This window comes from Sinohyriopsis cumingii, chromosome 5, assembly GCF_028554795.1.
Source record: "Sinohyriopsis cumingii isolate HCF-2022 chromosome 5, ASM2855479v2, whole genome shotgun sequence".
Classification (NCBI taxonomy): Eukaryota; Metazoa; Mollusca; class Bivalvia; order Unionida; family Unionidae; genus Sinohyriopsis; species Sinohyriopsis cumingii.
The window spans coordinates 78422078-78437347 of NC_142965.1; the positions used below are offsets into that span (position 1 = coordinate 78422078).

General features: G+C 33.1%; 2 protein-coding genes across 3 annotated transcripts in view; one reads left to right on the forward strand and one right to left on the reverse strand.

Annotated features, from left to right (window-relative positions):
• The window catches only part of LOC149799536 (uncharacterized), a 349619-nt gene that overhangs the window by 149938 nt on the left and 184411 nt on the right, over nucleotides 1–15270 (reverse strand). The gene's annotated exons all lie outside the window — the stretch shown is intronic.
• Nucleotides 814–11110, forward strand: LOC149799539 (G protein-coupled receptor dmsr-1-like). The gene has a single exon (XM_089958884.1). The coding sequence runs from the start codon at nucleotides 4414–4416 to the stop codon at nucleotides 5584–5586; it is 1173 nt and encodes a 390-aa protein (XP_089815010.1). The 5' UTR covers nucleotides 814–4413; the 3' UTR covers nucleotides 5587–11110.

The following is a 15270-nucleotide window of genomic DNA, read 5'->3' on the forward strand; positions in this document are numbered from 1 at the left end:
TGTTCCTTTATGATTAATATCAAGTGCAATTGCAAGTTGTCAGAGGATAAAGAAGAAAACAAGAAAATTAAACGAGAATCCTGCTAGAGGGATCATGAGAATTCAAATCGCATAAATCTCCATTTCAAGTTACAGGAATTCTGCTAATATTTCATGCCATGTGGAGACGGATAATTTGTGATGTAATTAAAGTTGATACATTTTAAGTCAATCATCCTAACATAACAAATTAAATTAGAATAAGTTTTTTGTCTGGACATTTAATTTTAAATAAAGATAAAAATGAATAATACTGAATAATAAAAATAGTAATATAACCTCACAAAGGATCATATTCAATAAAAAGAATAATGAAATAACCTCAAAAAGAATAATTGAGAATAATAAAAATAGTAATATAACTTCAAAAAGGATAATATTCAATAATAAAAAAAATAATACAACCTCAAAAGATATTTTAGAACACTGGTCTACAAAGCCATAGGTCTCAGTAACATGAGAAAAAAATTCTGCTTTGTATACATGTAGTCTTTGTGTATATATATTCAAAGAAACCAAAAGCTGAGAATTATCTGTATCAATATTATTATATTTCATCACACCCTTTTTCTGTGCTATATTAATGTGGGAAAAAATTCTTATAAAAAACAACTAATGATACAACAATCTTCAAATGAATCATTTGGAACCTTTAAAGTATTCTGTATGATCAGGAATATTCCACATCAAGAATTTTTTTTAAAAACCACAATACTTTAATACTTTTTTCAAAAGTACACATTAAAGTATTATGGTAAGATATGTACAAGTCAAACAACATAAGCATCTTTCTGTTTAATTATTACATAATCAAAATTAAAGTAAATTTCATCACATCCTTGCAAGTTCATGGTGTAGAAGATCCATACAAAAAGTCTGGTAATGATGTATATAAAAAATCTTTAAATTAATAATATACAACTTTGACTACATCATTTCTTGCATCAGAAATATACTGGAACAATTAATCACAGTCAGAGTGAATAACATATTGCACTCTGTGACCTTTCTGACAAAAACCACGATGTTGATCTGACTCCCCCTCCCTAGGCAAGGAGAGGGAACACTGAAAACAACACAAACAACAACAATACAGCGAAATAAGCCAAAGAATATGTAATATCATGTTGATAGTGGATTCCATAAAACTTCATTCTTGTGTTCATGGATAGGAACTTATTTTAAATTGTAAAAAAAAAAAAAATGTGATCCATTTGAAAAGAAAAAGTAACCAGTATGAAAAATCATCAATGCAAGATTTCATTCTAAGAAGATATTACTTCAAAAGACTTAGCAATCTGATTAGAAATGAACTGATCTAAATAATAGGATAAACCTATAACATTTATGATATTAATCCATGCTTAATACAGAAATGTACTCAGCATTCTGGCTCAAATGAAAGTAACTTGTGGCTAAAAAACAGATGCACTGCAAGGAGAACTTATACTGAGACAAACCAGTCAATGGAAATACTGTGGGCCACTATGGAGTTGTCCACAAAAAAGTAGTACCATACACAAAACGGACTCTGCAGCTGAAATACACTTGTGCACCAGTAGCTGTTGAGAAACTTCAAAGAAAAACCAACACAGATATCACAAAGATCCAGAATGCATTGGGCAGAAAGTGATCATAATGTAATCAATAGGAGAGCATAAACTTCTCCAAGTGTTTGGAAGAGGAATTCTGCATTTTTGTAACAAAAAAGGAATGATAAGTATTTATAAAAGTATTCTTCTGAAGATAAAAGATAAATGACACTGGATTATAGTCTGTGGAAAGCTTGATTCTTCAGAAGGTCCAAGTTCTGTGTATTGGAGAATAACTATGTTCAACGTGCAATCAAAGCATACAATTGTGTTCATTGTCTGAAAACAACATAGCTGATATTCTAAATCTGTTTTGTTTTCAATTCTCTGGAAGAATTTATTTCAAGAACCAGGATGATTATTGATGTGAACAGATAAAAAGATGCAAAATGCATTCCAATATGCTGAGAAATGAGAATTATATTTATTCTTATTCACCTATGCTGACAAACCTGCAGGATTTATGTATATTCATGGAGATATGTCTTCAAAAGTGTGCTGAAAGTTGAAGAAAATATGACCAAGGGTTTTATGCCCTTTCAAAGAATATATATTGATATAAATAGTGGAATAAAGAAATATAAAATCACAGAGCTTATATCATGGAATGCATCTTCCTTTAGATTATGTGTATACCTCAAACAGAAAACAATTACCTACTGCACTAGCAAATATAACTGTATATCCATAGCTGGTATTTTAGAGCAAAAGATGTTAGGCTGAAGCTAGTGGAGGTATCATAGGCAGAGATAGTGAAGTTAAAGACTCCTGTGGAACTGAATCAATAAGCCACAATAAGACTAACTACTAGCTCCTGTGAGGCTCACTCCTTCACAAACACAAGGGGTCTTCTCGGCCAATCAGATTCCACTGTAAACTTAGTTTTGAAAGTTATTGATTGAAATAGGCAGTCCAGTTTGTGGCATACTGCAGCCAATGGGAGAGGGAAGAAAAAGAGAGATACACACTTGAGCATTGCTGAGAATATTGTAGTGCTTACAAACAACAAATTACACCCGAGACATGGTTATCTAGACTATAGTTGGCCAATCCAAAAATTGGAAAACCACTTACAAAAGCAACACCTTTGTTATCAGGATAAGCTATGAAATGTTACCATGTTATGATTTACATTTCCATCTACCTGGATGATGTATTTCTTGGAACTGGCATAAAAACAAAATTATTCCTGTTGGTTACTAGCTGAGGCTGGTGTGTAAATGATAGGGCTTGTTTTTGTACTCGCAAATTAGAGGAAATTGAGCAATTGCAGCAATCAAAGTGCATCATCGATAGCAAATTCACACTGATGAATATCAATATTGATTACATGAGAGATGGTGTATAAATGCTGAGCCACCGCTGAGAATAATATTATTTCACAGGAGTTTATGAACATAAGAAGTGATGTCGTTCTAAGGCCACATCTGTGCTGTCCAAACCAGCACAAGTCAAAACTTTTGACTAAAAGAAAAGAAACATCAGTTCTGCTAGATGATTCCCAATTTTTTTTCTCCAGAAAACCACCCTCCAGAGAATTCCCATGGAAATATTTACAAAGTAAAAGACAACAGGTTTTCAGGGATGGTTCTAAACTTAGCTGACCAACTATGGCAACTTCCTTCACAGAAAACACACAAAATTAAAGGAATAATTTTCATTTGCAACTGATTCCTACTTCAAGAGTGTGATTGGAAAATTGATTCACAAGGCTGCTTCTAGCTACCATTGGAATAATTACTGGCTACCTGCTGCTAGGATTTTCTGGCCACCAATATTCAAGACATGATCACTGCATGGTAATGAATGAAGTACAGCTTTCTGTTCCCTACATCTTGAAGTGACCTGACTGACTTTCATAATCAACATGTAAGTGAATGGCAGTACAATATAAAAAAGAACATGTTTAAATTAAATTAGTTTTCATTTATTACTGTCACCTTTTGTTCAATATCTTGTTAACATTTTTGGATTTGTTATTCATTCTCTTAAATGTTTATTAATTAAGGAAATATTACAAACTGTACAGATTTAATATACATTGCCATGTAACAAAAGCCTAGAAATACAAGGGATTAAGCTTCATTTTACATAACACAATCTTCAAGAAGCAAAATGGCAGTTTACGTTTGAACTGCATATTTATTTTCAGTAATATTTTTAATTTATGAAAGTTAGTGTGTATGAATTTATTGTCATGGAGACAACTGTGCTACCCATGTCTGAGCTAAAAAAAATTCTATAATACAAAAAAGTTATCGACAGATGTACATACACTGATCTCTTTTTGAACTAAATATTGTTACTGTTTTAAAACACTCGTTTGACAATATTATTGTTGGCCTAACTGAATTTTCTAAGATTTTTTTGGTATAAAAAAGACAAAAGCACAACTGGCACAAATGTAACACATAACAGTTCATTTTGTATTTTATGTCACATGTTCATGAACCATGTCCAATCATTCTGAGAGATCTTACTGAAGCTGATTCTGACTGAAGCATAAAAATTTTCTTGATAAATAAAGAAAGAAATACATTAACAATTTATAACCCACAGCCAAAACAGATTTTATATTTACACTCAAGTGCCTTTAAATACGGAGTATCAGATACTCTCAACAGAAAATCAATTCAAAGGAACGGTTAATTTCTTCAATATTAGCTTATGAGTTGTGTATAATGAACAATCATCATTGTGCTTAAATAATACCATTAGTGACAGATTCAAGCCAATATGATGTAATAAAGGACTTTTCAGTCCAACTCAAGGAAATCAAAGGATGACAAATGCAACAACTATAAAAATGCTGACTGCCATCATGGGCAACACAAGTTTTCAAATGGAGAATGCCACCATGTTGGAAGAAGCTAGCAGGCAAACTGAAAGAAGTGTCCCTATGTTAAACTTCTTCAAAAGCTATGGGGAGATTCATGGATATGTAAGCAATGCCGTGTGCATATTTGGAGTTATTTCCAACATAATGAATGTGATTGTTCTCACAAGGAAGCATATGATCACACCAACAAACTGCATTCTTTGCGCTTTGGCAATTGCTGATATGTTAACAATGCTAACATATCTTGTGTATGCAACCTATTTTTACATCGCAACAGAACCACTTCCAAACTATGGACATCGTCAGGGATGGATGTATTTCATTCTGATCCACAATCTGTTTATTTTAACCTGTCATAACATGGCAATGTGGCTAACAGTCTCATTGGCAATTTTTCGGTACATTTTTGTGTGCCACCCCGTTCTAGCGGGGCAATTATGCAGCCTAGAAAGAGCTGTCATGACCATCATTATTATCATTGTGATGTCTGTAGTTATCAATGTCCCAAATTATTTTCTGTACCAAGTCATAAACATTCAGGATCAGGAGTTAAACAACCAAACCGGATTCTGGATTCAAGACTCAAGGTATGTTCAGGAATACAATTCGTACAAACCTACAACATTCTGGGTTTATGGCGTCATCATGAAAGTTGCACCATGTATTCTGCTGAGCTTATTAAGCACTTTAATAATTTTGATGATGAAGCAAGCAAACAAAAGACGTGCTCGACTCCTGCATCAAACCACAAGGTTTGCTGATTCTCATGATCATGCAAACTGTGAGCACAATCGTACAACATGGATGCTAATAGCAGTGGTTCTTTTCTTCGTTATCACTGAATTTCCACAAGGAATTCTTGTCATGATTAGTGGCCTGGATGAAAGATTTTTCCAGGATGTATATTCCAATCTCGGTGATATTATGGACTTACTTGTTTTATTAAATAGTGCTGTCAATTTCATTCTGTACTGCATAATGAGCCAACAATTTCGGGATACATTCAGAAATTTATTCGTGGGAAAGTGCTGCTATAAGATTCGTAAAATCAATGAACATCAGAACGGAAATTCAACACATTACACCACCGTCAAATCAGAGGTAACAAGTGTCTGAAGCTATTGACTGCTAAAATTACTACAGTGCAAAGAAAGGACCAATATGATTATTTCAAACCAATACAAATATTGATATTGTTCATTCAAACATCTTGGCTTGCTCAAATTTGTTAGGACCTGAAACAAATTATAGATATAATTGCTGTATTTGACATAATACTCACTACATGCCTTAATAAGCACACCCCACTCTGCTATTCAATATTTGCAAGAAGTATTCTTTGCTGAACAGGTTATTTTCTCTCTCAGATTGTCTCATGAGAGCAAAGCACCTGCTACAACCTGATGATAATATTTTGATTTTCTTGCAACTTACAACACTGCACATCAGATCTGTTATTACCATGTAACTTTTACCACATTAATTAGTCTCCTACCACATTAATTAGTCTCAAAAATATTCTGAATAATCATATCCGAAGTGACAATGCACCTCCAAAGTGGAGAGCTCACACGAAAGGTAAATAGAACTAACTTGTCCAGTATGTACATAAACATGGGGCGATTGGCCGAGTGGTCTAAAGCACTCACCATTATGGATCACTGCCATCTCATCTCAGTCTGCATGGGTTCGAGTCTCAAGTTTGGCTAATGTGGGTATGTGGGAAAGCTTGCCAGTAACTTCTTGTGGGTTGGTGGTTCTTTCTGGGGTTTTCCCAGGTTCTTCCTCCACCATTTATACTGGCCGCCATGTATAGCCTATCTTTTGCTGAAAAATGGTGTAAAAAAATGAAGAAAAAATTTACATAAATGTGATGGGAACAGTGGGCACCAATTATGAGGCTCTTCAACATCATTAATATTTCTTCAAGCACAGGGTAGATATGATGGGTAATGCAGCATATTAAACTGCATTCACATCAATAATCGATTTCTAAACATTATTTGCTAGGCCTCACGGGTGTCTGAATTTCAAATATATGTAGAAATAATGTTTACCTCAAGGTATTACATTTGAAACTTTTGATACTATTTTGATTTAATGGATTTTTTTTTAATGATAAACTTCAAGATTCTGAAAATATCTCATTTAATAAATTCATTTTTATCAGAAAATTTCCACAAAAAATTTCCACAAACGAAATGCAAACCAACATCTACCAAAATACAAAGGATAGGTACACAGAACCTTACGTTTAAACTGGTGTTTAAATCTTTGATTACATGACCCTGATATGTATGCAGAAGTGATGAATCATGAAAACAAAAAAACTAACTTAAAGTAGACATTATAGCATAGGGAATTTGTGACATAATACAATGATCAGCAATCTTGTGGAAATTTATGAAAAGGCAGTGCTTAATGCAACACCCACAGTCAATATGGTCTTAAATAGATCGAGACAAAACCCAGGAAAAAAAATGATTGTAATTACTAGAAGAAAAAAAACATAAAAATACTGTGTATTCAATTGCACCAGTGTGATCTCTGAGATGTCCATATTTCTTATAGACTGGATAAAAAAATACATCTGATCCCTATTTTAATTCAAAATTATTGACAGTAATTCTTCTAAAATAGAAGTTTTTAAAAAAATGGTACATACTTCTAACAGAATACTTTTTTCAATGAATTTTGCCAAGTTCCACTTGTTATTTGCTTCTCTTTCTTTACCACCAAAACTTTATATGGCGAAGATTTAATAAAGATGTGTCTGAATTTCACATTTCTATACTCTATTGAAGGGAACAATTTATTTTCCAACATATACTTCACCCCAATCTCTCTCTCTCTCTCTCTCTTGTTCACATCCTCTCTAATTCTACCCTTATGTACATAAATCTTTGGTTCAAAGTTAGACTAAGTTGCAATGATTCAATCACAGATAATAAGTCTGGAAAAACTTACAATAAGTAATACCACCCGTTCTTTCTTAAGAAATTTGAACAAAAAACCCAGCAATAGTCCAATTTTTATTGTTGATCACAATTTACAAACTTGTACTGAACAAAATCCATAATTTTTACCTGAAAAGACTGCAAATGAATACACTTCAACAGTGTCGCTGGTAGGCTTGTTTAGAATGTCACACACGACAATACATGCAACCTTAAACCAGGGTGGTAATTCACTCTGTAAATTTTAGACAATTGAACACTTCTTAATTTTAATGATATATTTCAGAAACTTGGTTGAGGTAAATTTTACACGAGAAATGGATTTTTAATCTAAATATAATATTGAACAAAAAGCATGTAAAATTAACATTTTTCAGATTTCCTCCATAGTTGACCATTGACTTTTGGGAGCCATGGTGGCTCAATAGTTAGCTTGCTGGAATCATGACTAAAAGGGTGTGGGTTCAAATCCTACCACTGAACCAGCATGTGTCACTATGTTTCCTTGGGCAAGATATTTTAATTGCCTTGGCACAAAATAACCAACTGGTGCTGCTGTTCCCTAAATGACCAAAACCATAAGCCAGAACCTTCAACTTTCACTTGATTTGTGTCTGTAGATCCTATACGAGATCCTATAACAGCTTCTATCAAAAGGGAATCCTATTTTCATCTGAAAGAAATACAATACCCCCTGTTTAAAATACCAGTAAACCATAATTTCTAAGACCAGATTTGTAAAGTATAAATAAATATAAAAACTGTCTTGGATGATAAGACTCATTTGCATCAATTAGAGTAACTGCACCATTTCAAGCACTGCAAATAATTTTCCACTGTAATTGAGGTTTGAGTACTGATTCAAAGTTGTCGGAGCCTTATTATGCCTGCTGTGGTAATCACCATTACTGAAGCGAATATCTGTACCCTAAAATTCTCTGGACACTATAGATTCAAAACCTTACAATTTTCAGTACAATATACAATTTCAAGACATTAAGAACATGTTTTTAAAGCATACAAGAAATAAACAATTCAGGCAGGAACATAAGTTAATGAAAGAATTTGTCAAGTACACATACTCAGAAACAGGTTGTTGAACATATCACTCTTGGATCATGAAACTGTTTGATAATCCATTTTATCTCCAGATAACTGAAGGTGTTGATGATAGGCACCAATAAAAACAGCTGGTGTCTCCAAAAACTGTCACCATACAATTCCATCAAACAAAGTGGTGAACTTTTATGATGTTCTTCTCATCCTTCTCATTATTCAATGGTAGAGCCCCCCTCTGCCGTGAAAATTTAGTTTTGCATGTGCTCAGTTTGATCTTCAGTAATATTACAGTAGAATCTGTCTTGAAAGACAACCCTCCCACTTCCGCCAAAATTTAATGTCTGTCAATACAGGTGGTCTCTGATGACAAGTCATAATACTATATGATCAATATATCTGTACACGGAGAACCTGGTCTCTATAGAGAAAGGGTCTTATGGTACTGGTCTGTCATGCCAGGTTTTAATGTATAAGGTATTCTGTGATCACCATATTTGGAGATGTGGTGTCGCAATTGTTTTAAGTATATTTTTTTTTGAAGAAAAGAAAATATTCACGTCTGTCAAAATTTCATAAGACATAATACCAATATTATTTTTTGTGAAGAAAAAAATGCTCATCTTTCAAACTTTCTGTGAGATAATATAAATAGCCTTTTTTTAAGAATGGTTGTCTTTCAAATTCTAAGGTGAGATAATACAAATTATTATTTTTTCAAACAAAAAATATGCTCGTCTTTCAAATTCTCAGAGGCAAGACAGTATGAATAGATGCATATTCATAGCATTACACTGTAATGAGTCAATCTTGATATAAGAACTCACTCCAATTACGTTATTATAATCATAGTCATGGTCATCCTCAGAAATCAATTTCGCCTTATGAACAAAGCCCGCTGGGCTTTGATCCATTGATTTTGCTAATACTTTATGTCCATTTAAACTGATTAAGCAAACTGATATCTGCCAGAGTTCACGAACTTGCAAACAGTTAACAGAACTTAAAGTAATTCTATCATTTTGGGCCTATCACTAAGGATAAGTGATTTCTAACTGCACATATTTACAGACATAGGTTTATGTTTACAAACAAAAACAAGCAAAACAAACACTTGAAATGAAACCAGCATTCTATATTTATAAAAGAAAACATTATCATCTAAGTGTTTTCTAATTAGAAAGCAAACATACAATGCAACCCAGTTTACCTAGACCATCCAAACAAGAATTAAACTTGACCAATGCATCAATACACAACCCTAATAATATAAATATTAATTTTCCAGATAATTGGGAAAAATTATCATTTTCATTAGGATATAATCAATAATTATTTGTAATATTATTTGTAATATAAGGATATTTGCATTATTACAAAAGTTCTGTTCAAAACAATAAAGCTGGGATGTCTATTGTAAAACTGTCTGTAATCTACACTAATTAATGATAATAGATTACCTATACAGTTCATCTGGAGTTTGACTCACTTTCGCCTACAGAGAATTTCAAAAGGAAAAGGTATGTGTATTAAAACTGAAAGCCCTCAAAAGAATAATAATATAAATGGTTTGAAAGCGTATGAAAACTCAGAGGGCACAAAGCATTACAGACAATGTGGTACTCAATTCTGACATGAATGTGGCATTTAAATCTGACATGAATGTGGTATTTAAGTGACACATAAATCTGGTACTTAAGGCACTCATTATGTAGTACTTATATAAAACATTATGTGGTACTTAAGTCACAGCTGACTGTGTTAAGTCATCACACATATGAGTCATACATTAATATGGTATTTAAGTTACAAATTAAGTGGTATTTAAATCAGACATGAATGTGGTATTCAACTATCATATGAATATGGTATTTATATCACACCTGAATATGGTATTTAAGTCACACTTTGGTTCTAAAGTCACACATGAATATGGTATGATATTCAAGTCACACATGAATATGGTATGCTATTCAAGTCACAAATTATGTGGTATTTAAGCCACATCTTATGTGGTATTTAAGTCACACTTTATCTGGTTCTGAAGTCACACATGAATATGGTATGCTATTCAAGTCACAAATTATGTGGTATTTAAGCCACATCTTATGTGGTATTTAAGTCACACTTTATCTAGTTCTAAAGTCATACATGAATATGGTATGCTATTCAAGTCACAAATTATGTGGTATTTAAGCCACATCTTATGTGGTATTTAAGTCACATTATTTGGTACTACAGTCACATGTGCATGTGCTTTTTATGTCATATAAATATGCTATTTTAGTAACACATGCATCAGCAATTTATGCCATATGTTATATGGTATTTAAGCAAAAAATAAATGTGGTTTTTAAGTCACACATGAATGTGCTATTTAAGTCAGGCATGAATGTTGGTATTTAAATCTGGCATGAATGAAACAGAGGCATTTAAGTCAGTCATTATGTGGTATTTAAGTCACAGATGAATTTGGTATTTATGTCATACAGTATGGATTTTATATACCCTAGATTTAACAAAGTGTCTTTTCTTAATATGCTTGTACAAGTACAATATACTCATGCAAATTCTGATCAATGGTAATGTATATATATATATATTAAAAAATGTTTTTTTTCCCAAAACGTTTTACATGGGTTATTCTTTTGCTTGCAACTTGCACAACATATCAACACAGGTATTCGTCCTATTACCACAGACAAAGAGTGAAGCTGCATTTGGACAAGTCAATTTTCATCATTTAACTAACTTGGCAATTGTGTGTGTTTGTGTTTTTTATAATGTAGCTTTAACATTTTGGGTCATGCTGCTGCAATGTCTGCAGAGTGGCAGTTTATGGTGAATTGTCTAGCACTGGCACATCATGCCACAGACATGTAGCATCATGTCCCACCCAGTCACATTCTCCTGACACCAGGCTCACCTCTCACCTCACACATCCGATGTGGATGCTCTAACCATTTTACGACACCAGAGGGGTCACTAAAGATTTGTAGAAATGCTATTTGAAAAAAAAAGTTAAAAAAATCACCAACATTATTACACAAATGAATATCAATTAAGGGCAAGTTCAATTTATCTTCCACAGGCCAGAAAGGACGAGCAACTTCAAGAAAGAATTATATAGGACTATCTATGTAAATTATCTAGGACTATCTATGTAAATTATCTATTTCCTCAGCATATTACAAGGATGTATATAATACAACATAAAAAATATCATGTAATATTTAGTATTCTAACTTAAACATTTTCAGTTATATAAATATATTTTTAACTGACTCAATTTATTTCCCAGATAAGCAGTAAGAAGCCCATCTTTTGACAGCCATGATTTGTCTACAAACGTCATTCTGCATCAACCTCTGGCATTTATTGCAAGCCAAAATGGTATCTACTGCTTTGCTATTTGATTGGATGCTGTTGTGAGAAACTGTTCCAGTCAGATTGTGCATTACATTTACCAAGGAAGAGTCTGAAATAATCACAGCAGCCACTGTTGACAATAACATATGTTCCATGCAAGTCTCTCCAATTCAGACCTTTCAGATCATGGCATGTGGACATTGGCAACCTTGCTATTATACATACCTAAGAGTCCACATAATGAGTTCTTTCTTTGGTTGAATGATTTCATTTGCTCTAGGCAGTAACATTTTCATCTGCCAGGCATCATTTATTGAAAACACTATTTTGATAGCTACATATACCAACAAATCAACTTGGAAAGATGTGGATCACTGACCTTTTGCTAATAACTGTCATGACATTTGGCTATCAATTAAGTATAAAGTTATGCAAACCAATTGCCACAATAAATTTCAAACCCGTATTTTAGTCTGAACTTTGAAAAAAAATTCAAACAATTTATTTTCAAAAACTCTTCTAGGACCTAAAAAGTTGAACCTGCAAAATTTCACACTTAGCAAGATACTTGCTGTTTGACATTAATGTATAATTTCACTGATGTCAAAGAACTACTGGTATGGTTTCTTACATCAAGGATTCTCGAATCTGAGTACAACTTTTGTGCTGACATTTTTGTGGTTCCAGGGTCAGATATGTAACAGTGGATACTTTGATTCCCTAGCCTTCATTTGAAGTCTTAAAGCCATGAGCAACATCTGCAATAGAATGTCAGGGAACCAGACCAAATTTCCTGAACAACTGAACTTAAAAGCCTGGTTTTGCTTTGGTTCAGTTTTGTGGTTATTAACAGCATTTTTTTCAGCACATGACAGGCTACACATGGTGGCCAGTATACTTGGTGGGGGACAAAACCAGCGAAATCCTGTGAAGAACCACAGACCAACAGGAAGCTACTGGCAAGCTTTCTCACATGCCCACATTGACCTAGCCAAAGCTCGAGCACACACAGAGGTCAGCTTAGTTTTGCAACAAAAAACATAAAACCATGAAAATGAAACCATTTAAAAACATTTATCTCTCTCAACTGGCCTGAAACATGGTCTTAAAACATACTTCCAAGTTGATTATAAAAATTTTAAATATGAAATGATAATGACTGCTTCTTCAAAGCAAAGATTGGTTTTGTAACAATGAGACTAGAATATCCAAAACAAAACAACATAAATAGAGTAAAATAAAGGGCATTAAAATTCATTTTGTTATAAAAATTATTCTTGTATACATTCTCAGCAGTGACTAGTGAGTGCGCATGTTATTAACGATCATTTGTCAATTAATACCAGAACGTTTAAAACAAACGTCAACAATCCATGGGATAAGAATCTGAATAATTTTGAAAATGTTTGTTATTACTATCGTAACATGCAAGGCTTCCATGGGTGGCCAAGTGGTACAAGGTGCTTGCATTTACAAATCATCAGCAACTCACCATGTGAATTCAAGTCTCAAGCTTGGCTAAATAGATATATTAGAAAGCTTGCCAGTAGCTTCTTTGGGTTGGAAGTTCTTCCCCTGGTTTCCACAGGTTCTTCCTCAATCAAACATATTGGCCTCCATGTATAGTATAGTTTATTATGTACTGAAAAATAACATTAAACCCATAAGGACATCAACATGCAAGGAATGGGCCTGTGAGTATACATTTTATATACAGCTTTACCATTTGTCTTTTATCTTACTGTACTTGTTGATAATATTTGTGAGAGGGTTGAACTTGTACATGCTTTTTGCAATTCTCGATATTTTCCTGTTTAGAACTTTACTTTTAATTGGTACTTATAACAAGTGTGTTGACATGACATTAAACCCCAGTACATACATACATACATACATACATACATACATACATACATACATACATATATTACATACATACATACTAAATATCCCTTCTTTAAACACATACATTGAATATTGCTTAAATATGTGATTTATATTTATGATGTTAATGAACATCTGAATAATTGATTTCTCAGTCTCCCGAAAATGCTAATAACAGATATTCTATTGTAAAAGTTCAGACCAGACAATAGACATTTTACTGTACAGGCCCATATAATAGATATTTTTGTATTGGATAAGTCCATATAATAGGTACTTAATTTACTGTACAAGACCAGACAATAAACATTTTATTGTACAAGTGCATAGAATACATATTTTAGTGTACAAGTTCAGACAAAAGACATTTACTGTACAAGTCCAGATAATAGCTAAATAATATGTTAAGTGCAGACAATAGCCATTTTACTGAATAAGTACAAATGCAGAGAATTTTAATTTTTCTGTATACGAGCAAATAACAGACATTCTACTGTACAATCATAGATAACAGACATTTCACTGTATAAGTACAAATAAGACATTTTACTGTACAGGTGCATATCACATACATTTTACTGTGTAAATGCAGATAAAAGACATTTCACTGTATAAGTGCAGATACCATTCTACTGTACAAATGCAGATGATAGACATTCTACTGTACAAGTGTAGATATCAGACAGTTTACTGTATAAGTGTACACAACAGACATTATACTGTACAAATACAGATAACAGACATATTACTGTATAAATGCTGATAACAGACATTTTCCTGTACAAGTGCAGATAACACATTTTACTATATTGAACCGTGAATCTAGACAACCTAATGAACTGAGATTAATTGCTAGGCATGTATTGAACAGATTTCAATATATTCAGATAATTCCAGACAAGTATTGGCAGTACATGATTAATAGAATGAAAAGCACTATTTCATTAAATGTTCTGATCTGTTTATCTACCTATCTCAATAATTTAATTCTCAGAGGAGATGATGAGCCTAACCTATTGGCAAATTTTCTTAAAAGAACCCTTGTAGTAATAAGTTCAATCACCAGTTTTTAAAAACATTACCATATATAAAAGTCTATTCCAACTGCAAACAACACAGACCCTGATCTGCTTACAGCAGATCAGGGTCTAGATTGTTTGTTCTACTAACTACTCTGAACAAACTTCATAGACCCAGATCTACAAGTGCATTATGCGATGGCAATAAGGGCTGCATTGGGTTATAATAGAAAAATGTATTTGTGTATCTTGCTGTAAATAGATGCAAGATATTTGCCACCACCCCCCTTCTCACATCACACACACACACACACACACACAAACCACTAGACAATAAAACATGTCAGTAAAGGGACACTCATTGAGCAAAACATTTTGCTTTTGCCAGATAGCCTGGATATAAAATATCACATCTCTTATTAAATAATGAAGAAAAAAATGCCTGCACAGTTCTACTTATTACAATACCATTCCTGTGAAAGTCAACCAAAAGTATATAACACCATTGGAAATCT